Source organism: Sodiomyces alcalophilus (assembly GCF_042370955.1).
Source record: "Sodiomyces alcalophilus JCM 7366 unplaced genomic scaffold ACRALscaffold_2, whole genome shotgun sequence".
NCBI lineage: Eukaryota > Fungi > Ascomycota > Sordariomycetes > Glomerellales > Plectosphaerellaceae > Sodiomyces > Sodiomyces alcalophilus.
Genome location: NW_027263533.1, coordinates 1144729 through 1170943, shown reverse-complemented (window position 1 = coordinate 1170943; position 26215 = coordinate 1144729). Strand labels below are relative to the sequence as shown.

At 53.7% G+C, this 26215-nt stretch overlaps 10 protein-coding genes across 10 annotated transcripts; 4 read left to right on the top strand and 6 right to left on the bottom strand.

The window, feature by feature from the left end:
• Positions 1-1230: 1230 nt before the first annotated feature.
• ACRALDRAFT_1047597 (uncharacterized protein) lies at positions 1231-2788 on the bottom strand. Its single transcript, XM_071015510.1, has 2 exons — positions 1802-2788; positions 1231-1739 (listed from the first exon to the last, which is right to left on the bottom strand). Exons 1-2 carry the CDS (start codon positions 2516-2518, stop codon positions 1656-1658), a joined length of 801 nt encoding a protein of 266 aa, XP_070876594.1. The 5' UTR covers positions 2519-2788; the 3' UTR covers positions 1231-1655.
• A 637-nt stretch (positions 2789-3425) lies between these two features.
• Positions 3426-6002, top strand: ACRALDRAFT_2100589 (uncharacterized protein; the record flags this gene model as incomplete). Its single annotated transcript, XM_071023018.1, has 3 exons — positions 3426-3621; positions 3696-5816; positions 5878-6002. 3 exons carry the CDS (start codon positions 3426-3428, stop codon positions 6000-6002), a joined length of 2442 nt encoding a protein of 813 aa, XP_070876593.1.
• A 299-nt stretch (positions 6003-6301) lies between these two features.
• ACRALDRAFT_1060910 (uncharacterized protein) lies at positions 6302-7425 on the bottom strand. Its single transcript, XM_071016325.1, has 3 exons — positions 7072-7425; positions 6639-6844; positions 6302-6561 (listed from the first exon to the last, which is right to left on the bottom strand). The coding sequence occupies exons 1-3, from the start codon at positions 7165-7167 to the stop codon at positions 6534-6536; spliced, it is 330 nt and encodes a 109-aa protein (XP_070876592.1). The 5' UTR covers positions 7168-7425; the 3' UTR covers positions 6302-6533.
• Positions 7426-7624: 199 nt separating this feature from the next.
• On the bottom strand, positions 7625-10845 carry ACRALDRAFT_1074560 (uncharacterized protein). Its single transcript, XM_071018257.1, has 2 exons — positions 9822-10845; positions 7625-9729 (listed from the first exon to the last, which is right to left on the bottom strand). The coding sequence occupies exons 1-2, from the start codon at positions 10431-10433 to the stop codon at positions 7789-7791; spliced, it is 2553 nt and encodes an 850-aa protein (XP_070876591.1). The 5' UTR covers positions 10434-10845; the 3' UTR covers positions 7625-7788.
• A 948-nt stretch (positions 10846-11793) lies between these two features.
• Positions 11794-13763, bottom strand: ACRALDRAFT_1079740 (uncharacterized protein; the record flags this gene model as incomplete). Its single annotated transcript, XM_071018936.1, has 2 exons — positions 11794-13649; positions 13715-13763. The coding sequence occupies 2 exons, from the start codon at positions 13761-13763 to the stop codon at positions 11794-11796; spliced, it is 1905 nt and encodes a 634-aa protein (XP_070876590.1).
• Positions 13764-14726: 963 nt separating this feature from the next.
• Positions 14727-17057, top strand: ACRALDRAFT_1047596 (uncharacterized protein; the record flags this gene model as incomplete). The annotated part of the gene is made up of 1 exon (XM_071015509.1): positions 14727-17057. The coding sequence occupies one exon, from the start codon at positions 14727-14729 to the stop codon at positions 17055-17057; it is 2331 nt and encodes a 776-aa protein (XP_070876589.1).
• A 2059-nt stretch (positions 17058-19116) lies between these two features.
• Positions 19117-19457, top strand: ACRALDRAFT_206856 (uncharacterized protein; the record flags this gene model as incomplete). Its single annotated transcript, XM_071022123.1, has 4 exons — positions 19117-19143; positions 19222-19280; positions 19316-19358; positions 19404-19457. 4 exons carry the CDS (start codon positions 19117-19119, stop codon positions 19455-19457), a joined length of 183 nt encoding a protein of 60 aa, XP_070876588.1.
• ACRALDRAFT_1060904 (uncharacterized protein) lies at positions 19326-21352 on the bottom strand. Its single transcript, XM_071016324.1, has 5 exons — positions 20592-21352; positions 20377-20526; positions 20117-20254; positions 19825-20049; positions 19326-19757 (listed from the first exon to the last, which is right to left on the bottom strand). Exons 1-5 carry the CDS (start codon positions 20956-20958, stop codon positions 19612-19614), a joined length of 1026 nt encoding a protein of 341 aa, XP_070876587.1. The 5' UTR covers positions 20959-21352; the 3' UTR covers positions 19326-19611.
• Positions 21353-23255: 1903 nt separating this feature from the next.
• ACRALDRAFT_1068124 (uncharacterized protein) lies at positions 23256-24242 on the top strand (the record flags this gene model as incomplete). The annotated part of the gene is made up of 1 exon (XM_071017528.1): positions 23256-24242. One exon carries the CDS (start codon positions 23256-23258, stop codon positions 24240-24242), a length of 987 nt encoding a protein of 328 aa, XP_070876586.1.
• Positions 24243-24269: 27 nt separating this feature from the next.
• ACRALDRAFT_1074556 (uncharacterized protein) lies at positions 24270-26079 on the bottom strand. The gene is made up of 3 exons (XM_071018256.1): positions 25525-26079; positions 25328-25411; positions 24270-25273 (listed from the first exon to the last, which is right to left on the bottom strand). The coding sequence occupies exons 1-3, from the start codon at positions 25555-25557 to the stop codon at positions 24806-24808; spliced, it is 585 nt and encodes a 194-aa protein (XP_070876585.1). The 5' UTR covers positions 25558-26079; the 3' UTR covers positions 24270-24805.
• Between the last annotated feature and the right edge of the window lie 136 nt (positions 26080-26215).

Sequence of the window (26215 nt, the reverse complement as noted above, 5' to 3'; positions counted from 1 at the left end):
AACCAGGTAGTTGGACGGAGGTGGGATGCACATGCGATCGGATAGGAAGCCTCAGCTAGTGACGGGGATAGGTAGTTGGTAGATATGTACTAAATCTAGAGTCAGTTTGTCGGCGAACTTTTGTGTCTAACCGTATATAATGCAGGGCGCCATGATGTCGACCAGGGAACACCCCTTTGTAGAGAGTAATGTGACATACCGGGGAAACGGCACCTGGGAATAGTGAGTGTCTTGATGCCCTGGCATACAAGTCATAGCCAAGCAATGTAGCAGGCAGCTAGAGGTTAGAAGGAGATAAAGTGGGCGAAATACTGATGGACATGAAGGAACACGAGAGAAAGTTGATGCACCAGGCAGCCTGACAGGACGTTGGGGGACCCGATACTAAGTGGGTACATGAACCACTGTACCTCGCCTCCTATGGTACTTAGGTCGTATAGGGCTGTACCTGCCGAGGCTCGCATACCTAGGTACTGGTTACCAATGTACATAATAAGGTAGGTACTGAGGGGTACTGAGGGGTGCAGCAGAAACCAAGACCACCTGAAAAACCGAATATCAAAGTTGCCCAGTAATCATTAGGGCAGAAATCAAACAACTGAACCAACCCGGCGGCGACAGGTACACATGTAATACCAAACCAAACGTAAACGTATCTTGGGTTCTCTCGACTTGTGGGTGATAACCCATAAACCAGATGAGGCACATGAACAAGGACTTTTGGGTATACTTTGACTAACACCCAATGCCATATATAATTTACAACGTAGGGATTTGCCATCACCTGGGCTCCCTGTCTGGTGAGCTATTTTTGCCTCCTTCGCCTCAGGATTAAGACACCCCTGGACGGATATGATTAATAAGCCCTTTACACTACTCCGTCGAAGGTGCGTTTCTAGACAGAGACGTGATCATCGATTCAAGCATGCCGTGTGAATCATCGTCAGCTCCCTTATCTGCGTTCGACAAATGTAACTCCCTTCGAAGCGAGATCACAGAAGCATCCGGCCCTTTTTAACTCTGGCTTTGCGTATTGGTGTGGAAAGGATCAATGTCTGGTGCCTGTTCAAATCAGGCACACACACCGTCGCACTTGCGGGCGTGTTAACAGAGGTTCCAACGCACTCTTGCTATTACTCGCTACCAAGACCTGGTTCGAGTCGATAATGTCGTTTCATGTAGCTACTACGGGAGCGTGGTGACTCCATCAAATAACAAGAGGACACGATGCTCAAGATACGGAAACCAACGGAGCATTAAAGTCAGTAAATCTATTCTCTGTAGGGCCATTATGCCAACCAGGCCTTCAACAAAAGCAGCCAAGTCTTCCCCACGCTATTTTTGTCAGGGTCTCATTATTCGGCCTCTCGTAGGCCCAGACGTACATTGTCCATTTTCCGATTTCCCAGGAACTCTGCGCAACGACCCAGTATATCACGGAGAACGAGAACTGTAGCGAACTGTTGCAGTCACCAACATGGATCGAACGCCCCTGCGGTCGTATCTGGGCACAGAGTCCCCTGCGCGGTAATTCGCTGTTCGAGTGGGGCCATGGTTTCCATGGCTGACATCAACTTCTATTCGCAAGGCAACATTCGTCGGAGTTGCGCACGTGCTTAATGGGCCTCGATGGCCCTTTGATTACGAAACTCGACTTATGGGGCTGCGGCGTTCTCGGCATTCGACTTGACACTATAAGGTGCCAGGAACTCAGGGTCGTTTTCCAGCTCCTCCTTGACCTGGGAAAAGTCAGTCATGGCGGATGGGCCCAGAGATTGAGGCGAGTTTGGTATTCACTTACGATATCTAGCCCGCCAACAAGCTCGCCATCGATCCACAGCTGGGGGTATGTTGGCCAATCCGCATACTCCTTCAGGCCCTGCCGTACCTCGTCGTCGGCCAAGATGTTGAAAAAGCCATACTTGACCGAGTGCTCGCGCAGAATGCCCACTATCTGCCGCGAGAAGCCGCACTCTGGCGCGCTGGGGGATCCCTTCATGAACAGCATCACCGACGTGGCCTTGACCAGCTCCTCAAGCCGCTTGAAAAGCTCTTCCTTTGCCTTTTCTGGGTCTACTGGCTCCTCCGTCTTTGCGGGTGCCGCCGCGCTGATTGCGTTCGTCTTGGCCGTCTCGAGACCGTTCGTGCTGACGGCTCCAGCCGAGCCCGCGGATTTCTTGGCCTGTGTCTCGATCGCGTTACGCACCTTGACCGCACTGCTTCCGCTGACTGTCTCGAGAACCTGGCCGTTCCTGATGAGGACGAGGAAGGGAACGGCGGTAACGTTATAGGCTTCGCTGAGATCGCTCAGCTCTTCGGCATTGATCGACACCCAAGATGTTTCGGGAGGGTCCGTGACAGGGTAGTCGGCGGCGAGCGTAGACAGGACGGTCGCCATCTGGGCGCAGGGGGCGGCCCAGGGCGCATGGAAAGACATGATGAGGAGAGTAGCCGATGGGAGTGTTTCGACATGCCTCTCCCACTCCGGAATGCTCGTGATCTCCTTGATGGTCGACATTTTCGTGCTTTGTAATACCGTATGCTCAAGTCGAAAACGTGTTGCTGCGTACCTAAATTGCGGTTGCGCTACACAAGTCGTGTCGACGATATGGTTGTAGACGAACGACTATCTCGAATACGGTATCTTTATGCAGAAGAGAAAACAGATCAATAGATCAATCTGATACTGCCCCTGATTAAAAAGGTGGTACAGAAAAGAAAAGGCAGCAAGTGGCGGTTAATTATCAATCATCCCCAAAGCTTTCCACTGGTCGCGGGGCAGAACCCCTCCAAGATGAGAGAGTTTTCGAAAGCTTTCTTTGCCTAAGACGCTAGTGGGTGATGTTATATTCGTTTAATGCATACGGATGCTACTGTCAGATATATGGAACCAGAAAAAGTGATATGGCGTCATTTAGGATGGAAGCTTTGTATTTTATACATTGTGTGAAGCTTTATCGCTCTACACGGGGCCATCCCCTGACGCTGGCAGGGGTACCTACGAAGTAGGTAGAGAGTCCGTCCACGCTGTTGCAATTTCCCCGCTCAAGGCTGGCACGTGGTGGGCGTACGTTGTAGTCTAAGGTACACAGTACATACATCTGAGTGAGTTACCTATGTACCAAGCAGGATCCTTCAACACCCATTCGCTGTTGGTGCACAGCCTCCCAGTCCGTGCCTAGGTATCAGTGTTTGTTACGTCAGCCTCCGTCGTCAGACATTGCGTGTGACACCTAGTCGTATGTGCTGCACAGTAAACCGCAGCCCACGAACTGCTTGTTGCTCTCAACTATCTACGTTGTACTTGGTAGTAGCCAAGGCCTCCCCTCTTTCTAGCACCCAAATTCACTATCGACCACCAGGCCGGCTTCTCACGAAAACGTTTGTTCGAACGTCCAAATTGACCCCGTGGCCAGCCCATAGCTATGGCGTCGCTCAATCTCTCCACCAACGGGCCCTCCATCAAGAGTAGCTACCAGGCCGTCATCAACGGGCCAGCCCCGAGCTCGGACTCCCCAACACATGCTCAATGGGCATTGTTTTCGGTTCAGGCTCCCCTAGCCAACGCCTTCCAGGACACTGGTTCGAAGGAGAGTGTCCTCAAGGTCCAGAGCACTGGAGGTACGTATGGAAAGGACGGATTCCTACTTGAGATATTATTCTTGGACCCGGCTGACGCGATGTCCGTTACTTAGAGGGTGAGCTATCCGATCTGGTTGAGGATTTCAGCGAGGGCCGCATTCAATTCGCCTTCGTCAAGGTCAAGGACCCCAATTCGGGCCTTCCCAAGTTTGCCCTCATCGCCTGGTGCGGAGGCGGTGTTCCAGAGAGGACCAAGGGCTATTTCACCACGCATACCGCTGCTGTCTCCAAGGTCTTGCATGGCTATCACGTACAAATAACTGCTCGCTCCGATGCCGACCTTGAGCCGGAGACGATTGTCAAGAAGATCGCCGATGCTTCAGGTGCCAAGTACTCCGCTGGCTCTTCCGTCCCTTCCTCTGCCGCCCCGAGGCCGCCAGTGGCTTCGAAGCCTGTGTTTACTCCGACTGCATCCTCCGCCGTTAATCCGATCGTAGCGGCCCGAAATCAGAGAGGGGCCAATGCCGATGCCGATGGCTGGGGCGACGATGCCCCGCCCGTCACCCGGACTGAACTCGAGAAAGTCGAATCGGCATACAAGCCCACCAAAGTCAACATGGCAGAGCTTACGGGTCAACGCCAGGAACCCTCTCGCTTCACCCCTACCAGGAAAGAAGAAGACCGCAGCGACGTCGTGAAGGGAGGCTACCAGCCAGTTGGAAAAGTTGATATTGCCGCCATCCGTGCCGCAGCAAAGAACCAGGAGGATGACCGTCCCGCCCCCGTCAAGGGTGCCTACGAACCCGTGGGGAAGGTCGATATCGCCGCCATTCGGGCGAGATCGCAAAAGCCCCCTGAGCCTCAGGCGAGCAGCGAGGAACAGGAGGAGCAGCCCAAATCCCTGGCCGAGCGCAGTGCCGCCTTTCACCAACCGCAGTCGGAACGTCTGACCTCGCTGCCAAAGCCCAAGGTGGCACGCAAGTTTGGTGATTCGACTTTTACTGGTACCAAAGCACCCACGCCAGGCGGTCTTGGCTTCGGTTCCCCGGTTGCTCATACGCCACCTCCGGTTGGTGCTGCTAGTCGAACGTTTGCAGACAAGGATGGCAAAACTCCCGCACAGCTCTGGGCAGAAAAGAAGGCGAGGGAGGGAGGTGCGGTGCCGGCGCCTTCCCCTGCCGCTTTGGGCATCCAAAAGAGTGGCTCCTCCGTCACCACTCCTCTGGGCGTCCAAAAAAGCGGAGAGTGGAAGAGTGGCTATACGGGCAAGTCGTGGGCCCCGGTGCAGGCTCCAGGGTATGGTCGGGAATCACCAGGCGGACTGAGCAAAGAAAACACGGGAGATGCCGTCGAGCGAAGCGAAGAGCCTTCGGAGACGAGTGGTGGCGTCGGCGCGTTGCGGGACCGCTTCAAGGACGCCGCACCTATTGGTGTCGGTGCCCCTCCTCCTCCTCGACCCCAAGCTGCGCGCGACGAGCTCCAGGAGCAGCCCGAAGAACCCAGTCCGCCCCCTCCTCCGAGCGAGACGAGGCCATCCGGTGGGTTTGCTCTTCCTGGCTTGCCGGCTCGCCCGCCTCCACCCACAGATGAAGAGGAGGAGGCACCAGAGCCGATCCCACCCCGCCCGGCCGAACGCCCGACCGAACCTGAGCAGGACGCCTATGAAGAACGCGAACATTCCCCTGTCCGCGTCGCTGTTCCTGTCCCCCGCGGCCCTGTGCCGGAGCTGGAGCGTGCCGAGGAACGCCAGCCTCCCCCCATCCCGATCCAGGAGATCGAGAGGGCGTTGCCCAAGGAGGAGGACACGGCGCAAGAGTCGTATGACATGGGACGAGGCGCTGCCACGGCGGCTGCTGAGCAGGAGTTTGGCCATGACCAGGTTGCAGCGGGCCAGGCACAGCCGGGTGGCCAGGCTGGCGGCAAGCGCGCGGTTATCCAGTACGATTACGACAAGGCCGAGGACAACGAGATTGATCTTCGCGAGGGCGAGTATGTTACCAATATCGACATGGTGGACGAGGACTGGTGGATGGGCACCAACTCCAAGGGTGAGAGCGGTCTGTTCCCCAGTAACTACGTCGAGCTTGTCGCGGACGATCCTACGCCGGCGCCATCAGCTGCCCCGGTCCAGTCGTCGGCATCTGCGCCCGCGCCACCGCAACCTGCGGCTGCTTCCGCTTCGCAGGGGCGCACTGCCACGGCCTTGTACGACTACGAAGCCGCCGAGGATAATGGTAAGATTCAACCTCTCGGCCATACGCCAACAATGTGGGTTTGACTAACGTTGCAAATTAGAACTGAGCTTCAACGAGAACGACAAGATTACGAATATCGAATTCCCTGACGAGGACTGGTGGTTCGGCCAGTCAGGCAACAAACAGGGTCTATTCCCCGCCAATTACGTCGAGCTTGACAACTAGATGTGGTGATGGATGAGGCAGAAGGGGGTCTGACCGGCATTATCCTTTATCAGTTCCTTTATATGTTCCATGACTTTGTAGCACGTTCGGCTGCCGGAGCTCTAAGCGGTTAGGTCATATGATAGGATGTATGCACAAAAGTTTTACACGAGCGACCTGGTTTTGAGTGGTGAGAGCTCAGCTACTGCCAGTCCTGGCGCAGTACGCTTCTCGCAAAGTGGCAACAATGCCAGGTACACAATATAGGCCTCTCACCATGGATTATGTCGGCTGCAGAACTGCACTCTCAGACCATACGTCGCGTGGAAAGATGGGGAAGAAAACCGACACACGTTAAAGAGGCCTCCCTAGTTTAAACTCCTGTAAAAGATGAATTACCAGCCAGCCAATCCAGCCCAATCAACCCCAAAAGGAGGCAGCAACCGATGCAGACCAAGAGTTTTCATGATAACAATGAAAGCGATGCATTGTAACCAATCCCAAGGACAAGAGGACCCTGTTCGCCAGCAGAAGAATAAGAATGTCCAAACCCTAACACATATCGGCGCAAACGTCACAACTAGAGAAACGTTGTTTAGTACAAGAGTTCGCGCATGTCTTGGCCTTTGCTCCAAAGGAACGAGGTTGGGAACTCACCAATCCATGCAGCATTCGCACGCTCCATCGCACATGAAACAACAACACAGGGTCGCGAGACAGGCGGCCAGACAGCCTCTCTGCTTCTGGTTCCCGCTGCCGCTACCCTGCGGCGGAGGGGGTCCCGGCTGATGGTAGGCCATTTGGGGCTGCGGCTGAGGTGGTGGGTAGTAGCCCTGAGGACTCTGGGGTGTGCCGCCGTAGACCTGTCATTGTGGTAGTGACGAGGGGGTTAGTTAGCATCAGGTCCGTCAAATAGTCGAGACGCTGTATATTCGATGGTATGAAAGGGATCTCGGTATGGAAACGGGATTGATAATGGCGTAGATGACGAGTAGTGAATGTGGAACTGGGGAGTGGAGGCAAGGGAGGAAAAATGGATGAGAAGTTTCGGCTTCTATAAGAAGATACGAGAACAACAGGAAGCGCGTACAGGTTGAGGCGTCGGTGGTCCGTAATATTGCTGCTGCTGTGGCGGGGGCTGCTGCTGCTGGAAACCCCCCGGGTTATAGTACTCTTGGCTCGCCATGTTGCAGAGACTCGGGTCAAGTCAGAGATATATATTTCGAGTAGGGCGGCTGAACAGCGCGGCCACCAAAGGGCCTGGTAAGACGAGAGGGACGACTTTGAGAGATCAGAGGGCAGATAGCAAGTGGTAAATAAATCCCTAGAATGAAAGAAACAATTGGCGCGTTTATAAGAGAAGGAGAGGTTTAGACTGGGGGAGAGTAAAGAAAATGAATCGTGGAGCTGCGCCTCGTCAGCACCGAATTCAGTTTAACTGTTTATATGAAGCTACTCCGACATGATGTCGCTTCTTGTTAAGGTAGGTATGCGTACCAAGGGCAGGGTAGGTGGTACGGAGTTACGTTGCTGCTGCAGGTTCTAGAATGATCGATTATGTAAGCCACATCATCGCCTCGAAGCAGCGCCACAAACAAGCCACTGCTGGTTCCGGGCTTCCCGTGACCGGGACATGAAATCAAGTTAGATCATCCATTCAAGCTTCAGATAATTCGGATAATTCGCTCCTATATCATGCCGCATGCCTTTGTCACGTACAACTCCATGGAGAGGGACACATAATATCCACTCGGTATAAGGCACAAGAAATCAACCCCACTTCGCAATGTATATATCTGCATGTGCGTCACCTCTCGTACCTAGGTAATGGTTCGGATCTCGCCGCGTGGTACGCCCCAGAAGATGTGCCCCCTGTGTCCGCCCGTGTCTCGGTGTCGTATGTGTATTGGGCACCGTATTCACCTTCCTCCGTTAATACCGGTGCCGAAGGTTCGTGATCCTCTGCCTCTCGCGCCCTGGGTGTCCTCGGCCCGCTGGGTCCGGCTTCGTAATCTTCTGGGAACTCAGGAGGTGCGCTCGCTTCCCTTAGCAGTCGCTGCCTCTCCAACTCTTGCTTGTCAACTCCCTGTCCCGATTCGATTTCGTCTAGCGTTGGGGCCGAGGGCCCTTCTCCTACGCCGTCCGTCTCAGCGCCCGCCGCTGCTGAGTCGGGAGCTAAGGTCGTGGACGGTACCGTTGCTGGCTCATCGTCCGCATCATAGATATTGGGCTCAGGCTCTGGCGCGGACGATCTTGACGGTCCAGCTTCTGGAGATTGTGGCGGTTGGCTGGGAAGCAACCTCTGTTCCTGGAGTCTCACTCGTTCCTTTTCGGTGAGGGTGCCCTCGTCCGGAAGTCGCGGCGGCGGAACATAAGCCGGGGCCATTTCGCCAACACCTAGACCGACTGCGTGTGGCGGCGGTGCTGCGGCGGGTTGTCCGTTCAGCAGCTGTCCCTGAGACGGCGCAGGCTGTGACGGCGGCGTGGGTGTAGATGGTGCAGACTGTATGCAATGTCGTGGGCCGTTCTCGACCCGAACGTCCTCAGACCAGGGGCTGATGATCTCGTCCTGACTGGCCGAGTCGTCGCGCAGCTGGTACGTCATCAGCGTGTTGCTCCTCCCTTTTCCTCTGGTGCTGTCCACGGTGCCCATGACGAGCTCAAGACTGCCCCAAACCACGCCTTTGAGGTTCCTGTGCCGCAGCGCCTCCGTGTCAATGATGTTTCCACCGCGGGACATATAATTGCTGCCATCCACGGCGGTTGAGCCCGTCCGGTAGGTTCCTCCCCCTCTAGATTGATTGCTGCCTTGTAAATTATGCGCCATCCGGCCTCCCAGGTCCATCACGACTTCCACGTAGTACCGAAAGCTGATCATGCTGCCGGGGACACCTTTGATTGTGGGGAAAGCATCTTCAGGGACCTTAACCGTCGCCGACACTGTCGTCTCCAGGGTGTCTGGGTCGATGATGAGGGGAGAGACGACTTGCGACAAGTCCTTGCGAAAGTGAGGCCGCGATCTAGAAGAGGACAAGGAGAGGCCGCTCAGCCCCGTTCTCGACCTCGGATAATGATCCTCTTTCTTGAGTCTTTGCGAGTCATGCTCCGACATGGCATCGGCAAACAGGGAGGACGGCGGAGCCGTGTCAATTTCTCCTCGCCGATACAGCGTGATAATGAGACCATGCATGCTCTTGAGGGGCTTGGTATGCTGTACCGTGATTCGTACGGTGGCAGCATCTCCGGCGAGGGCACCACCCCTCAGAAGCTGCATCGTGGCTATGATGGTCTTCTCGTCCACCGCCTGCAGTTTTGCGTTGGCGGCAAGGGCTGTGGCCGCGTGCGCATCAAGCACCCGGTCGCTCAGGTTGCTGCCCGATGTCCTGCCGCTCTCGGCACTGACCTCGCTACGAACGTCGTGCTGTACCGGACTCCCCTGCCCGTCGTTATCGTCTTGGCTTTGCTCTTCAACTCCCATTGTCGTCGTTTCGGTGACCGAGTCACGGTCAGAGCCATGGTCAGTCACGTCCGGAGAAACGAGAGGCCTCTCATGCCCTGCCTGCTTTCTTCGCCTTGACTTCTTGGATATCGGTTCGACATAGATCATCTTCGGCCGAGGGGGAGGGAGGAGGCCAATGTCGATTTTCTCGACCAGCGCTATCTTGCGCTCGCACGTAGTTGTAGCATTGATTGTGGTCGGGCGTGTCATTGTTGCGGTAATCATGTAGGATATTGTCCCGCGTTCAAACTAGATATCAAAGAAAAAGTCAATGAGGATAGCGCAGGGAGAAAAGGAAAGGGGCAAGCAGATGGAGGGACGGCAAAACATTATGAACATACATCGATGCTGCTGGGGAGACCCTTCTCGGGAAACTGCAATTCGAATCTGAACTCGTACTTGGACGCTTCCAGTCTGCCCTCGCCAGCGAGGACCTGCTCGTCCTGGAAAAGAGAGGCATAGCCGTTGCCATGGTACCGCGCCGAGGGATAGCCACTCAAGGCAGGATTTGCCTGATCGCGGTCGGCGACGGTGGGTCCCTTGTAGACACGAACGTAGCCATGAAGCGAGACTGTCAGGTGTGTGATGCGTATGGGCTTGACGACGGTCACTATGACAGAGCCGTAGACCTTATCACCGGCGGAGTACTGGCGATGGGGTTCGCTGGGGTTGATGTGGAAGTCTGCGAGATGACGTGCGCGATTGCGGTTGGGGAGTGCAAAGCGCGAGAGAAAGGATCGGGCCGGAGAGGGTCTCCGATCAACGGGGCTAATGGAATTGAGATACGGGCCCATGTATGCGGCGAAGGAGCGACGGCGAGCAGGTTGCGGGTCGTCGACGACGTGAATGTCTTGGTGCCGAGACAAGGACGACAAGGATGTGGGAGAACAAAACGTGTCGGGTGAGGCCGGCGACGTAGGAGAGGCGCCAGTAGGAGACGCGTTGCCGACCATCCAGCAGGCCGTGCCAGGGCGGGGAAGGCGCCTCGCGTGGCGTGCGTGTCGTGATTTCCTCCGTTCGCCTTGTGTAGTTTTGAGTCTCCGACAAGAGGGAAACGACAGCGACGGTGATGGGTTCTCGACAATTGAATGGTCCGCTCAGGGTTCAATCGGCACTCCGGTCAGAATCTGAGCCAAATAAAAAATAAGAACAAAAAAAGACGTCGTGATTCAAGGCGGGGGGTAAAGGGATTGTAGGGTCAGTGTCGCCGTGTTGCCGTGATGCCGTGCGGTCGTGATCTTCGTAATCGTCTGTTCGTCGTGGTCTTCGTAGTCGCTAAGCTAGTCGATGGTCCTGGAAGTTGGCTAACCGATGCGGTTTGTGCGTGATCTGCGGTGGTCGCTGAGCGCTAGATGCCAGGAGTGGGCGATGAGGGTTGACGAGGATGGACGAGCGAGCGTGGGAGAGGATGGGTGATGCACTGATGATTCGGTTTGGTTTGGGCTGCAGGTGCCAAGAGATGACGGGGGCAACGCTGCCAAGAAAGCTTCGCTCTTCTTGTACCGACGACCACTGGCGCTTTCTCCTTGTTCTTTCTCCGTATTGGTATCACAGACGCAAAAGCAAATGTGTTAAATAGCACCAAGACAGGTGGGTCGCAAAAGGAGCAAAGTCGGGATCTTTTGGCTGACAGTATTGAGAGAGAGCAAAATAATAGAGAACGAACGAGGAATCGGAATTCCAAGGCGGTTATGTATGTGTGAAGAGGGGGTTCATCTAAGAATTTGTGTCCGAAGTACCTCGACTAGCAGAATACTAATATAAAACATGCGAGTCGCACATACTAACGGCTAGTGCGGAGGTAGATACACACTAATATCTCCTTGAACCCACACCAGAACCAAGTTGGTAGACAAATGTACCATTCAGCCTTTCCTGTCCTCTCTTTATTATTATTCGTACAGGATATTCCGACCGTTTGATTAACCGGTCCCCGTTGATGGCGGCAAACACGTTTCGAAACAACGGAACCGCCACATAAAACCAATCTGGTGTTCATCATCTAATTGGCCATAATAATATACTCTTAAAGTGAACATTTCTTGGTTCATAGTTTTTTGTATATTCTCGGTTAGCCCCTGTCGGGATAGTCGTGGTCTAGCTGCCACGCTCGTTTTCTTTATCCAAGTCTCACGGTCGTATGCTCAGAACTCCAATATCAAACCCCAAAACAATCATCTCATCCACGCAATGCCATGCCATGATGTACAAGACTTTCTCCGCCCAAACGCCTGCTCAACCCAAACACAATAAGACAACAGGGGGAAAAAGAATTCTGCCCTTCAGGACCCGAATGCTACACATCCAACTGGTCTAATCCAAAGCGTCTCCGCTGAGAATACTCTGGAGAATGCCTGCCCCAACGCCCTCCGTCATCTGTCCCATCTCCTTCTCCCCCACGCAACTAGCAAGTCGCTTCTCTTCCCCCGTGACCATCGCGATGTTTCGCCTCCTCTTGCTGGGCGTTTGCGCCATGAGGCCGCCCAACTTGCCCTCGACTGGGCTGACTAGTCCGAGAGCCTCCAGGCTGCCCACCACCTCGCGGAACTCCGAGCTCGACAGCGGGTGTAGCACCGAGTCCCGCGTGCAGAGGGTAGAGTATGTATCGTAAAGCATCTTCACTGTCGGGGCAAGGGTCCGTGACTTGGAAGGCGTCGCTGGTGCCGTCGCCATTCGTGCTGCCGTTTCCCGGTTCCGCTTCTCCAGCGCGGCGAGAGCACATAGAGCCGCCTTTTGCTGCAAGTTCAGGGCCTTGAGTCTCTGGTTCGTACCATTGCTGAAGGCCGCCTGGGTAACCTTGTTCAGGTGGGCGATAGACGCCCGGGGCGCCGTTTCCGGGGTCAGCTGTCGAAGCGACGCGGCCACCATCTGTGCCACGCTTCTATGACTCTCGCCCCTGGAGGATGACGACGACTTGTTGGTGGCTTCGCAGAGCGGCTTCCGGGAAGGCGTCATCTGCAGCATCTTCTCCCGTGCCTCAGTCTCGTGTTTCTCTCTCTGCTCGGCCTCTACCAGATCAAGAGCTCGTCGACAAATCTCAAACGCTTTCCGCAGGTCGCCCGTCTGGCTCGAGACTTTTCTCGAGCAGAGTTCGATGGCCGCTGGGTGAATGAAAGGCAGAGTTGTCTGTTGGCTACCTTCGGGAAGTAGACTCTTCAGTCGCGTGGTAATAATGCTCTTAATCTGTGCTGCCGAGTACGGGTGGAAGGGGAGCAGTTCCGGCTTGAGATTCTTGGACTTGAGTCGCGGCAGGAACCTGTCGGTGAGGTCGAGGGCATTGGCGATACCGATCAACATGAGCCTGGACGGCTTTTCCAGCGACCACTCGAACAGACGATAGAGACTTTCCAGGCCCATCGTCAACACATGGTCGATCTCGTCGAGAACAACCATATAGATGGGGCTATCCTTCTTCGACGTGACGAAAATTTTCTGCAGGGCGGCTACGGCTTGGGCCTCGGATCGGTCGCCGCCATGCCCGACATGTTCGAGCAAAGTGTGGTAGAGATCCCTGGAGTGCTCGATGCTCATGCAATTGACAAAGACGTGGCGCACGTTGGAGGTTTCCGACGTTTCCAACCACCGCTGTGTCACCTCCTTCACCATGGCGCTCTTGCCGGTACCTGGAGGCCCGCTGACATATAGGCAGCCGCCAGGGCTGGAGGATGAGCTACGTTCGGCGAATTTGACCAGCTGCTGACGTTCCGCTTCGCGGCCGATGAGTTGTCCGGGGTCAGCGCCTCGCGCGAAGAGTTGCCGTGCAGAATGATACACCGTCAGCTGGGCGCTGGGAGAAGAAGGTGTTTGAGGAGTCATTCTCCTGAAGAGCTTCCCGGCGGACATGACAACGTGGCGCGGAGTGGTGGGGTTGTTGGCAAAGACATCTCGGTGCCGTGGTGTCTGGGGTGTGATAGGTACAGGGCTAGAGACGCCGATCTTGGTTCGTGGGCGACCTGGCCTGCGCGGTGTGGGTGTCGGGATGCAGAAATCATCGTCATCGTCATTGTCATTGTCATTGTCATCATTGTCGTCATTGTCGACCTCATCTAAGTCGTGTCGAGATTTCTTTTGCGTAGTGGTCCTTACTGGGTCCACGTTCTCGTCGTTTGCTTCTCTCAAGCGGGCGAGTGATTGTCTAGTTCGCTTAGCCGGAGAATCGCCATGCGATGCTGTGGAGATATATGAGCAACGAAAGCGTCGGGCACGTTTGGATTAGGCTTTAGATCGTTCTTACCATGATCGGGTAGATCCCTCGTCCGTTTCCCAAGGCTAGTGCGAGACATGGCAGCAAAGGTGAGAGCTCTTTTTGACAGTCTAAATATGAATGGCAATTTCCCAATCAATCAATACTCGCTGTAAGAAACAAGAAAGAGCAATGGACAAATTGTAGAAGCGGCGATGCGGTGCAAGTTGAGGCTGGGCTGAGGATCAGAGTATTAATTGAGGTAGGTACAATTGTGTTGCATGGGATAGAAATGTCAGGGCGTTGGGTCGAGCCTGCAGGCATCGGAAATTAATACAAGCCGAAACCGCGTGCCAGACCATGATAGTCGCGTTAAGTGACCTCGCGTCGCGTTCTGGGACGCGTGCCACACGGCCCCATCAATATGTGGCTGAGGCGTGTGTGGTTCGTGCCATTGCCGTACTCAGTGTCTCGTATCTATCTTCACACGGTACTGTCAACGTCAGAATCGGAGACGCCCGCCGTCCTTGACCTGACATTGGGACGCTTTCGTGCGGCCATCACCGACGGACGTCCATTTGAACTTATCTGACCGAACCTGGGATGATTTCTTTTGTCCTTTGCCTCGGCCATGTCTGTTTTCCCAGCCATATTTCTTCAATTAAATATGAAGATTCGCCGGTTTCCATGATCCATCACCTATTAGTTCCCGCAGCTGACTGACAATCGCCACCTTACGGAAGTAGGGGCAGAGTCTCCATGTTGGGCCCTATTCACCTCTTAATTGCACTCCAGTCGAGTGGTGACGCAGCTTGAATTCTTATTTCCTGGAGATTCAAGATGGAGAACAACTATAACGCATATAACTCCAGTGTGGAGGAACTAAGAAGCCGCGAATTCCCAATGTTAAGAGGTCGGTATTGACCCTTTAGACTGTTAGGATCTGGCTATCCATTCCTACTATTCCCTCTTGAAATAACACATACCGTCAGATTCTGTCTATCTCGATCACGCGGGGGCAACTCTCTACTCCAAATCCTTGATAGAAAGGTTTTCGACTGATATGATGTCTAATTTGTTGGGAAATCCGCATTCGGCTTCATCACCATCTCAATACACGACTGCCCGCATCGAAGACATTCGCGTACGCCTGCTCCATTTCTTCAACGCCGACCCAGCACATTTTGATTTGGTCTTCGTCGCCAACGCAACCGCTGGTGTCAAGCTCGTCCTCGAAGCCTTTCGCTGTCAGCGAGACGGATTTAATTATGTCTACCATCAGGCCTGTCATACGAGCCTCGTGGGGGTTCGAGAAGAAGCCAAGGAGAGCGTCTGTGTCGATGACGCCGCAGTTCACGCTTGGACTCAAGGGAGGAATCCCTTCGGCAGGCATCCAGGGACAGCATCCGCCGTTCTCTTCTCATACAGTGCTCAGTCTCACTTGGACGGGAGGCGATATCCCCTCTCGTGGTCGCATGACCTGAGACATACGACGGTATCTTCCTCCTCACCACTGTACACCCTCCTAGATGCCGCCTCCCTCGCGGCCACATCCCCGCTGAATCTAGGCAACTCAGAGTTTGCGCCCGATTTCACTGTCGTCAGTTTCTACAAGATCTTCGGATTCCCGGATCTTGGAGCTGTGATCGTTCGACGGCAAGCGAAAGATGCTTTCAAGGCTCGGCGGTACTTTGGTGGCGGCACAGTAGACACTGTACTCTGCGGGAAAGAACGGTGGCATGCGCCGAAGAGTCACTATCTACACGAAAGCCTGGAGGATGGGACGCTTCCCTTTCACAACATCATCGCTCTCGATACGGCTCTTGACGTCCACAGGGAGCTCTTTGGGTCCATGGCTCAGGTTGCTTCGCATACCGCCTATCTCAGCCGTCAAATGTTCCATGGCCTCGCTGGCTTAAAGCACGCAAATGGGGAGCCGGTTTGCGTTCTGTACTCGTCGGAAGCCGGGGATAGGGATAAACTCCAACATGGACCGGTGATATCGTTTAATATCCGAAATGCATCCGGTGCCTGGGTCAGCCTATCCGAGTTTGAAAAGTTAGCTGCGTTGAAGAACTTTCATGTGCGGACTGGCGGTGTTTGCAGCCCTGGTGGGGTCGTTGCTGCGCTTGGACTGCAGCCTTGGGAGGTAAGGAGGAATTTCTCGTCCGGCTTCCGCTGCGGAACAGACCAGGATATCATTGCAGGCAAACCGACGGGCGTCATTCGAGTTAGTCTCGGCGCTGTGAGCATTGCCTCCGATGTCGACCGCTTCATTTCCTTCGTTGGGGAATTTTACAGGGAAGAGAAACAAACCATTGCGCTGCCTCCTGTTTCCCGGTGCCCGGACTCTGTCAGGTTCGAGGTTCAGGGGATAATGGTCTACCCCATCAAGAGCTGTGCCGGGTTTGCCGTTCCTCCTGATGTATCTTGGGAAGTGAAGCCGGAGGGCCTGGCCTGGGACCGGGAGTGGTGTCTAGTCCATGAAGGAACTGGCCAGGCACTGAGTCAAAAGCGGTATCCGGAAATGGCCCTCATCCGCCCCTCTTTGGACTTCGACAATGGTGTGCTTCGTGTGCGATATACTGGACAAAGGCACAAAGACATGCTCGAAGGGATCTCTGTGCCCCTATCCGCTAATCCCTGGGCGATCGATTCCAACTCGGCAGTGCGGACATCATCTTCCAGGGTATGCGGAGACGAGATAGACGCTCAGAACTATGCTGTCCCTGAAGTCAACGAGTTCTTTTCTGCAATTCTGGGAGTTCCCTGTGTGTTGGCAAGATTTCCCCCTGGCGGTCAGGGGCGTAGTATGCGACACGCCAAGGCACGAATTCAGAGCCACCAGAAGAAGCTGGAGAGGTCGATCGAGAAGGAAAACAGGAGCATGCCTGGAAGCTTTCCCACCCTGCCATCGCCGCCGGACTCGGATTCGGAGCGGAAGAAAAGCAGAATCCTCCTCTCCAATGAAAGCCCAATCCTGCTGGTGAATACCGCAAGCCTTGATGTCTTGAACGACAGCATCGTCGCCAAAGGGGGTCAACCGGTAGGCCCCACTGCGTTCCGAGGGAATATCATCATAGGGCCGTCGAGGTGGTCGGAAGGGACATCGAGCGACCTAGCATATCTTGAAGATGGCTGGTCCAGCCTACGCATCGGGATGCAGCGGTTTCAGCTGATGGGCTCCTGTCGACGATGTCAGATGGTTTGCGTCGACCAAGAGACCGGAGAGAAACGCGAGGAACCATTTGTCACGTTGGCAAAGACGCGGCGTTTTGACGGCAAGGTATATTTCGGGACACACATGCGCCACGAGGACCATTCTGGCACGCAGACAAAGGAGACTCAATTTCCAACAATTCGGATGGGGGACGTGGTTCATGCTGATCCATGAAATCTGGGTCCGTTCAACAAAGGGCTTCCCAGTCCATCCAAATTCTGCGAGGCTTGTCGCTGAGCTGTACGACCTGATAGTCAGACGAAATCTGATGAGCTTACGACATATGAGGGGGCACCACGGCGTTAAGGCAATTCGATGGCCAGGGGCGCTGTTTCTTCTGACGTGACTCCGAGAATGGCCGGCCACAAAAATATCAATCAGTCTGAATAGGTACATAGCACTGGGCAAATGGCTGTGTCAAGTACAAAGTGTTCAAAGCTGTGACATCCACTGCTATATCGTACATCCCGATGCCTCTACCATTGCAACATTACATAACCCTGAATCAACCGTATCATCTCGCATTTCGTATCGCGTTTCCCTCAGCTCTGAGGTATGGCCAAACACCAAGCTGGTCCTCGTCTACTTCATCTTGTTTAACAAGAGCCGAGTCGTTTCCGATTTTCCGTATTCATTTTGACTCTGAAGGGCCCTCCGTGAAGCTAGATTGGTTGTATGTCAGTACCCAATCGCTATTGACTGCTGATAAGGGTGGAAAGGGAATAAAAGAACCACGCGATGATTCAGGTGCAATTCAAGTATCCCCCTGGAACATGCTTACCTGCGCCACAGGCGACCGAACATTCCGGGTTCAGGCTTCTGGTCATGAAGGCTCTGGCGACGAGCGGAAGACGAGGGGGTTCGCTTTGCCTCCTGAAGGCCTTGGAAGAGGGTGCTCGAGCTCTGTGATTGTGGTCAGAATCTTAACGAGTCACGACGAAAAAGAAACGGGGTAGGACTTACTCTTCTGCGGGTGTGAGAAGTCCCCTGCTGTTGCTGCTGGTTCTCGTCCACCTTTGTGGGGTCCATGATGACGATACTGGATGAGGGATGCTCGACGCTGGGTTACTGCGGGGTGGTACAAAGATAAAAGTAACTTGCTTATAACTCGGAGTAGGCTTGGATATCGAACTGAGTGTCGCTTAGTGGGTGCACGCTACAGGATCAAGGAACAGAAATGGAAAGATTGGGCGGGAAGAGTCGAGGGTATATATACTACTACGAAAAGACAAGAAGGACCAGACATATCCAAGGTAGGAGGGAAAGCGGGGAGAGAGACGGTCCCGGATCGCCTGAGCCTGGGCAGCTTGGGCCTAGAGATTCACTGAAAAGCCGTGCTTCCATCTGTCACTGACGTGGATGATGTTTGGGATGTGGGTACAGGGAGGATGAATAAGAGAAACGACTTCCGTACGCATGCGTACGTACCCCCAAGTCGACGCAAGAACATCCGACTGGCTGTTGGTATCTGGGGTACGTTACTCATCGATAAACCCCGCCAATGGGAGGCATGGATAGCAAAGCTTGTGCTACGGTGATCCATGTTTACCCCGCGTTATGCTAAAGAAACCCCGGGGAATTCTTTTTAGTCTGGTGGCACAAGCAACAGATCGTGCCGATGCAAGCCATGACAAACAGACAACAGACCAAAGTGGCGAAAGGGGATGCATTTGGTGAGTTGAAGGCCACGTGACCAATCGATTCCTAAGTCTCAGGGGAGCACAGAAACAAACTAAAGTATGTTGAGTAACGCGAAATGATACACTCGGTACTCGTAAACCGCCTCGTCCCTATTAAAGCGCCAGCCTTGCCTACATATTCCGTCGAAGATGATCTAACCATCCATTATGAGTGTTGGGTATGAATCGCATGTCCCACAGGTAACGGCAGAATCAGGTTAGTGTGTGGAGAGCTTGATATCTGGGGAGGGAGCTATGACCAGACCCACAAAAGCTTGCACCTTGCGTAACCTCCCCGTCCTATCAGTGTAGCGCGCCAGATAAGATAAGAAGATACGTAGATGCGGATGCGAGCCGACAAAATGTCCAAGTCACCGACCACCCCACATCAAGATATGCCAATAATTTTGTAGAATATACCTACCTACCCTTGGGATTGTCTTTACGAAGCCTACTCAGAATTGTCTATGAAGTTCCTTATATATAGGTAGCGTAGAAGCGGTTTAAATTGAAATTTCCCGCAGCGGTGTAGAAGTCAGTCGGTACATGTCCGAATGGATCCTCCATATCTCCAGACCGAAGTGACCATTGGATTATCCAGCCTCCCTACTTCGTAGATACCTAGCAAACGACAAAAAAGAAGACTTCAACAACCACAGGCAGTTGAAAACAACAACATCAGAGATATTGGGGAAAAGAAACACGGGATGACGGGTTTGTGGGTTTATAAGACATTACAACATCACACGGTAGGACAGAGATTCCAAAACAAGAGTCAATCTTGTCGTTTAGATTTGTGTCCTATATATTGGTAGCGATCCGGTTCAAGTTCTCATTGCAGTTGGTCGAATGGCAAGTTTTCCAGCACTTTTCCATTCCAAAATCCCCCATATGAAGTATAATGTCAATCAAACAAAGTCCCTGAAAGTAAGAAGGAGGCGTTTTCGGTTTTGTATGGCTGTTGTTTCAGCCGTCTGAGAGGCTTCTACTGGCCATCCGGGAGGGCGTCAGCGGGGACGTCCGTGAGAATGTCGCCCGAGTGCGACATCTCACTCAGAGACGGGAAAGTCCGTGGGAATGGGAAGCTTGTCAATGAGGCCGCCCGGGACGATGCCGCCCAAAATCCCATCGAGGATGCTTCCGGCAAGTCCAAGAATCGTACCCACGAGCTCTTCAACGATCTCAAGGTCAAGACCTAATTCGGGAGGCAGCGCTTGTGAGCGGTGTTTTACATATCGAATACAAGACATTTCGCAACTTACCAGAAGCGGCTTTGCCCGACCCGACGGATTCAAGCAGCTGGAGCACGGCAGAGGGGTCAATGTTGGAGAGGTCAAGGTCCCTGCGAACGGGAAGATTGCCAGTGAGGCTGTCGAGATCCAAGTTGGCGAGAAGGTCATCCAAAGGGCCTAGGCCATCCAAAGCGCCGAGAAGGCCAGCCAAATCGCCGAGGCTCGTGAGCTCGCCAAGGATACCACCGGCATCACCTAATTCTGGGGTCAGCGCTTGTGTGCTTTGTTTCGCATATCGAATAAAATACATCTCGCAACTTACCAGGAAGGATTGCCTTCACGAGGTCGAAGACGGTTCCAAGAAGCTGGCTCACCAGGCCGAGATCAAGGGCACGGGTCTGAATGTTAGGGCGCTGACCGCGAGGCAGCCCTAGAAGGCCCAGCAAGTCCGAGGGGTCGGCTGCGGCGTGTGGGAAAAGATTTGTTAGTTAGACCATTCCTTGTTCATATTTGTAATACATTGGGCAGGCGGCGCTTGTGAGCGGTGTTTATATATCGAACAAAAGACATTGCGTAACTTACGAGAACGCTCGCGCACTGGCATTGCGGATTCCGCGAAGTAGTTGGTGGCTTCCATGGCTTCCTTGATAATGTCACGGGTCTGAATGTTAGGGCGCTGACCGGGCGCCACCCCTAGGAGGCCCACCAAGTCCATGGGGTCGGCTGCGGCGTCTGGAAAAAGATTTGTTTGTCAGTTGGACCACTCCCTGTTCACAATATTCGGTGGGCGGACTTACCACGACGGTCTTTCAGCTCTTTCGCCGCGTTCATGATGTTCTCGAGCACAGGGCCGATATCCGTCGCGGGCCCTACGATATCATCCACCTGGGCAACACTGGCCTCGATGGACTGCGTGGGGGCCGGCTCATCGCAATCAATGTCGACCGTCTCGGTGGGAATGGGTTCGTCGGTTAGATAGACTGGGAGGTCCTCGGCCTCCTCGTCCTCGTCGTCACCGTCGCCCGTGAACATGCTCAGGAAACCGCGGCGTTCAGCGACACGCATGACATTATCCGCCATGTCTTTATTCGGCATTTCGACGGGCTTGGCCGAAGAGACGCCGATGAGGGCAGTGAGAGCAATGGCAGCAGCGGTGGCCTTCATTTTTGCGATGTTGTTGCTAGGAAGAAAGTAAAGGGGTGCGTGCTGTAGTGATGAAGCGAAGCGCGCCGTCGAAGAGTATCTCGAAATAGTACTGATCAAGCTTCTGCTATCCGGTAGAGTTGCTTGGGGTTGCTTTGGGTTGCTTTCCTGAAGAGGCTGTGGTTGTTGATGCTGATGATTCCTCTCAGTTGACGGTCGAAGGCCAGGTCTTATATACCCCTTTTCCCTGATGTCAAGCCCCCAAGATATGGCTTTTGGATGGCATTCAAGGCTTCCAAATTGTGTTATTGCCCGTGCTCGGCCAGTCTCTCGGCAGTTCCCTATGGTGAGTATGTCGCACCGTTCGGATTCCGAATTGAGTCGATCTCTAGTATGCTGGTTCATAATCTCAGAGGCATTTCCCCTGGTTGAGAGCCAAGGTCTTTCTACAGGGCAGAATTCCGTCTCATTTCGGGTCTTCCCTGTGATCGGGAGAATGCAAATCTTGATCCATCCGTTGGTTGGTTTCCTCCCTTGAATCTACAGCCCGCACCTTGCAAAGTTGGGAATGCTTCTTGCCCATTGACAGGAACGATGATGGAGATCGCGTCCGTGGGAAATGTTACTGACAGGCGCGATGGAATCTTCCCGGGCGATCAAATGCCGCGGGAAGGCTTTCTGCAACTCACATTTGCCGTGCCGGGACCCCAATCAGCATCAGACTCGTGCCGCCGGCTGAGACATAATCACTGCCCAGAGGCCTTGAAACTTTTCTGGCACCTTGCAGCTCTGAACCACGGCATAACATCTCTCATCCGCGGTGATTGCATGCCTACCATTCTTACACGGGTCTCGTCAGTAGACTCAGAGCTCACAGTAGGACGTGGCGTGCTTCTCGAATTTGACGTGACTGCTGTGGTTTATTGAACAACTCCATACCTTCTTCAACATACCTACATATTTGCCTACCCGTTCTGCAAGCCACCATCTGGGGGATGGGGACCAAGGGATTGTATGTCTCACTTCTGTCCGGGGCTCAACTCTCTGGCCTGTAAGAATACCACCCTGGCCCAACGCCGACACTGTTGTCTGTTGTCTGTCTGAACAAGTTTCCCTACACCAACCAGCAACAACACTGAGTCCTTGGCATATTATGGCGTGTCGGTCGCCAATCGAGCCGTGTTTGGCGAGGGTCTTCGACATACTCGCCAATGAGTATGTTCTACAGCAGAGCCTGCGGCCCAACTAGCCGCCGATCCCTATGGACGAGGAATGTTCGCCCTCCAGGAACTGGCCTCCTCTGGTTCCTCCCTTGGTAGCTCCCAGGATGATGGTCACGGTGTTCTTCCCAGGTGTGGTCGCGAAGAGAGGGTAACAGGAGGAGAACTGCTTTCTTCGCCGGTAAATGCGAAGCTCATGCGCAAGGTATCAAGATGGCCATCCACGCAGCCCGGAAAGTCTTGGGAACCTGGGCTCCCTTTGGAGTGTTTTCCACTAGACGACGTCGGCACTCTTGCCATCACACTAGATAGCATCACCAAAGATGAAAAGGTACGCCTGCCAGTAAGTATATTATTTTATGACATGAGAGGTGTTTCAGGCTCAGTTAAAATAGTCGCATGTGGACCGCGAAAAAGGGGGCGCCATGCGGCGATTAACTTACCAAGAAGTCGAACTTGAAAGGAAATTCTCATAGTTATACGGTAAATATTCTTCCGTGGACGGACGTCTGAGGCTCGATACAATGCTTTTCTCGAGTATTCTCGAGTAAGGCCAGGAAATCCAATCTTCCCTACCCCCGAGACAACTTCATTGGGTCGGAACTGGGAATATTCAGATAAAAGACGACATATACCTAGACAAAGAGCCGAGTAAATCATATATGTTGCCTTGTTGTCTTTCTTCAAATGTTCGTAGTCGTTCTCTTTGTCCCGGAAATAATGGACTGTGTTGTTCCATTACCCGTACAGACAGGGAGTTTCCAGGATGTACGTGAACAGACTCATTGGAAGCCTGTTTCGACGACGCTTCGTTCCAGATAACCTCAGTTGTTCAGAGAAGCATGGATCCTTTATAAACCTTGGATGTGAGTAGAAAACCGTCCTCGCCTGGTTTCGTCTCTCTTCCATTGACGAAATCACCTTTGATATCACGAACTTTGATGAAAGAGAGAGCCTCGCCTTCGCTCTCCCACTCGACATAGGCACCAGAGTCACCTCTCTGGTCTAAATATCAAGAAGACTCTTCCTTGGGGCCACAAACCTCATCAAAAGGGTGAGTCGCAACTCGATAATCCAAGGAAAACAAAACAACATCAAATGTGCGTCGAGCTCAGCTTACACTCGGCCTGTGGGCATGGCTCAAGGCGACCCATGAACTGCGTCAAGACATGGCGCTACAAGACCAGCTGCTTCTATCCGCTCATCACCGCGGTCCTCGGCGACGGCCCCGATAAGCCTTGCGAAAAAATCCGCATGCGAGTTTGCAAACCCCATCCCTGTCCGCACTGCAGCGCGCCGCTCCCAGGCTTCGAGACGGCTCCGGTCGTGGGCGGGTCGTGGCCGGCCCGCGAGCGCAGTAGACGGCCCGAGGAGGACCAGAGACAGGAATTGCACCGCGGGCAAAAGCAACAACGACCAATATCCAAGGCCCTGCCGCCCATCCCCCTCCAACCGGTTCGTAAACCAGAGAAGGCCGTCGAGCCTACGACGATGCATGCTGACGACGTTTACCAGACCTTCGGCATTCTTTCCGCAAAGGCGTACGTGCCCGAAACCAGCCGCCAGAAGCAGGTAGACCAGCATCCTATCCGAAAGAGCGCTGGGCCGCAGCCTCGCGGTAAGTCCGATCTTGATCGCCAGCGGACAAAGGACAAGGTTAGACGGCCTTTGGGAACGCGCGAGGGCGAGACGAGGCCATCCACATCGACTCGGAATCGGCATCCCGATGGCGCGCCGCAGAAGAGACATGGACGTAGCAACAACCCCCGGAATCTCCGCATCAATACGAGCGTTGCCCGCCCCATAGTTTCGGGTTCTCGGAGGGTTGCAGATCCCACCAGGAGACCTGCATGGGGCAGGGGTGAGAAGCCTACCAACAACGGTGAAAGGACTCCCGCCACAAATCGACCTACTGCGAAGACAGGAGACGGCTCTCGGGGGCAGTTCCCAGGCAAGCTCTCTCACCTGTATCGTTGCGACGGTGGAAACACCACGGGCAGCCGGGACTCCGACGAATCATTCGCCTGTGTTGACTCCAAACGAGTCGAGAATGAAGGTTGGGTTGAAATAGACCTCGGGAGATAAGAGGACAACATGGTTGCGAAGCAAGACAAAGGGGTAATGAAGAAGATTGGATGATCCCTAGGATAGACATATATATACGTACACTTTGATGGATCGCTTGATTACAACAAACGAGCTGGCATAGCGAAAACATCAATATGAATTCCAATGCCGGGTTTGAGCCACTCTCCATTCCTCCACGGGTAGAGCGGATTATTAGATGGTAATTTGGCAATGCGATAGTGAGGTGAGGCTGGCTGTCTTTGGGTATCACCTTCCCCTCCTATTTTGTGAGCCCATGTGTCACAAAAGAAAAAGGGCGGGATAGCCCTGCCATGGCCAGTTTGCGTTGGAAGACACTCGACCTGTCCCATCATTGGCGTTGGCTTGCGAGACTTCCAAGCAGAGCGTGGGATGCCAGATGTCTGTCATGGGCTGCCGCACGAATAATAAACACGCCTGGGTGACGAGAAGGGATCCCGATGTCACAAGCTCTCAACAGCGGTCGACTATTTGGTCGCGCATTGGGCAAGTCTTGTGCGGTGGGAAGGAAGACAACAATCTCGACACCTGACTCGCCTCGTTCACTGGGTCTTGCCATTTTTAGCCGCGTCGTTCTTGGCGGCGTGGAAGTTGGCAATCTCCTTCTCGACAGCTTTTGCGACGCGAGCCTTGAGTTCCGGCCTGTAACCCAGCATGAAGAGGAGCTCGAGCCAGACAAACAATGGGGCAAGGAAGATGGCCTGCACAAGGTTGTCGAGGAGGGCCGGGGCTCGACCCTCGAATGCGCCGTGGCCGACGAACTGAAGAATCCAGCAGGCAATATGGACCATAACGGCGGCCTGGTTCGTCGATTCCGGGGTTTGGAGTCTCAGCGAGTTACAGTAGGCGGTGACGGCCAGGTTGATGATGGCCAAGAGAGTGCCGGCCACGGGCTCAAGAAGAACATAAAGACCGCCCCATATCAAAGCAGCCAATGTCCCCAAATTGAGGTCCAGATAGGGAACCGTGAGCCAGGAGGGTAGCGGTATTAGAGTCCCTGAATTGGTGGCCTGTGTTTTGTTAGGCCAACCCCGTAGATGATTTGGTTCCTAGCTGTGACTTACCAAAGAAAACCCGGAATATAGGATAAGCGGAACACAGACCATGTGTATGATGACATTGACGGGGTTACGGTGATATGCCCCGTACTATATATAAAGTGGCGTGCTGGTTAATGACGGAGCAGAGGGGGGTGAACAGGGTGGAAGGGGGCCAGGTACTCGATGTCAGCATGTACCGGGTGTCGTGTCTCGGAACTTACAAAGGTCAAGTGCTTTTCCAAGTCGAGAGACATGACGGTTGTAACAGATTTCAAACCATACGACGGCTAGCTACACGACGCCCGTGCTGTCCTCAGTCCAATTTTGAGGCGGCTTGAGGTGAGTAAGGAACGGCGGATGAGCGAAGACAACAGGCGTGCCGATGATTCAGCCTTTGTGACAGGGCGGCAACTTGATCGAAGACACAAACCCGTCAGATGGAGATAGATAGGTAGGTATCTATCTTGTGGTGGTGGTGATGGCTGTGGCGGTGGCGGCCGCTGACATTCGGTGTGGGAGGTGGAGACGAATAACCTCGGAAGGCGAGTGAATGAAGCCTTGGAAAATAGGGGTTGTTGACGACTAGAACATTGGCCAGAATTCGATAGCTTACACAATTTTGGGAAGGGAACGGGAAGAAACGAGATGTCGAAATGCAGACTTGAGAAGGACGGTTCTTTGGCTGGAAAGGAGAAGTTAATTCAATGTAAGCAGGCTTGTTGGTTATGTTGAAAATGTTAGACCACCTTAAAAACCAGGGAGCTAGCTTATGATATGCATGAATCGAAGATGATGCATTGAGTGGAATTTATCCGCCGCGTGAGTTTGTTCACCGAGCTTAGTAGAAGAATTAAATGGGAATCAGAAAGGTATACGTACCCGTTACACATGCCCGTGCCCAGATATAATTTA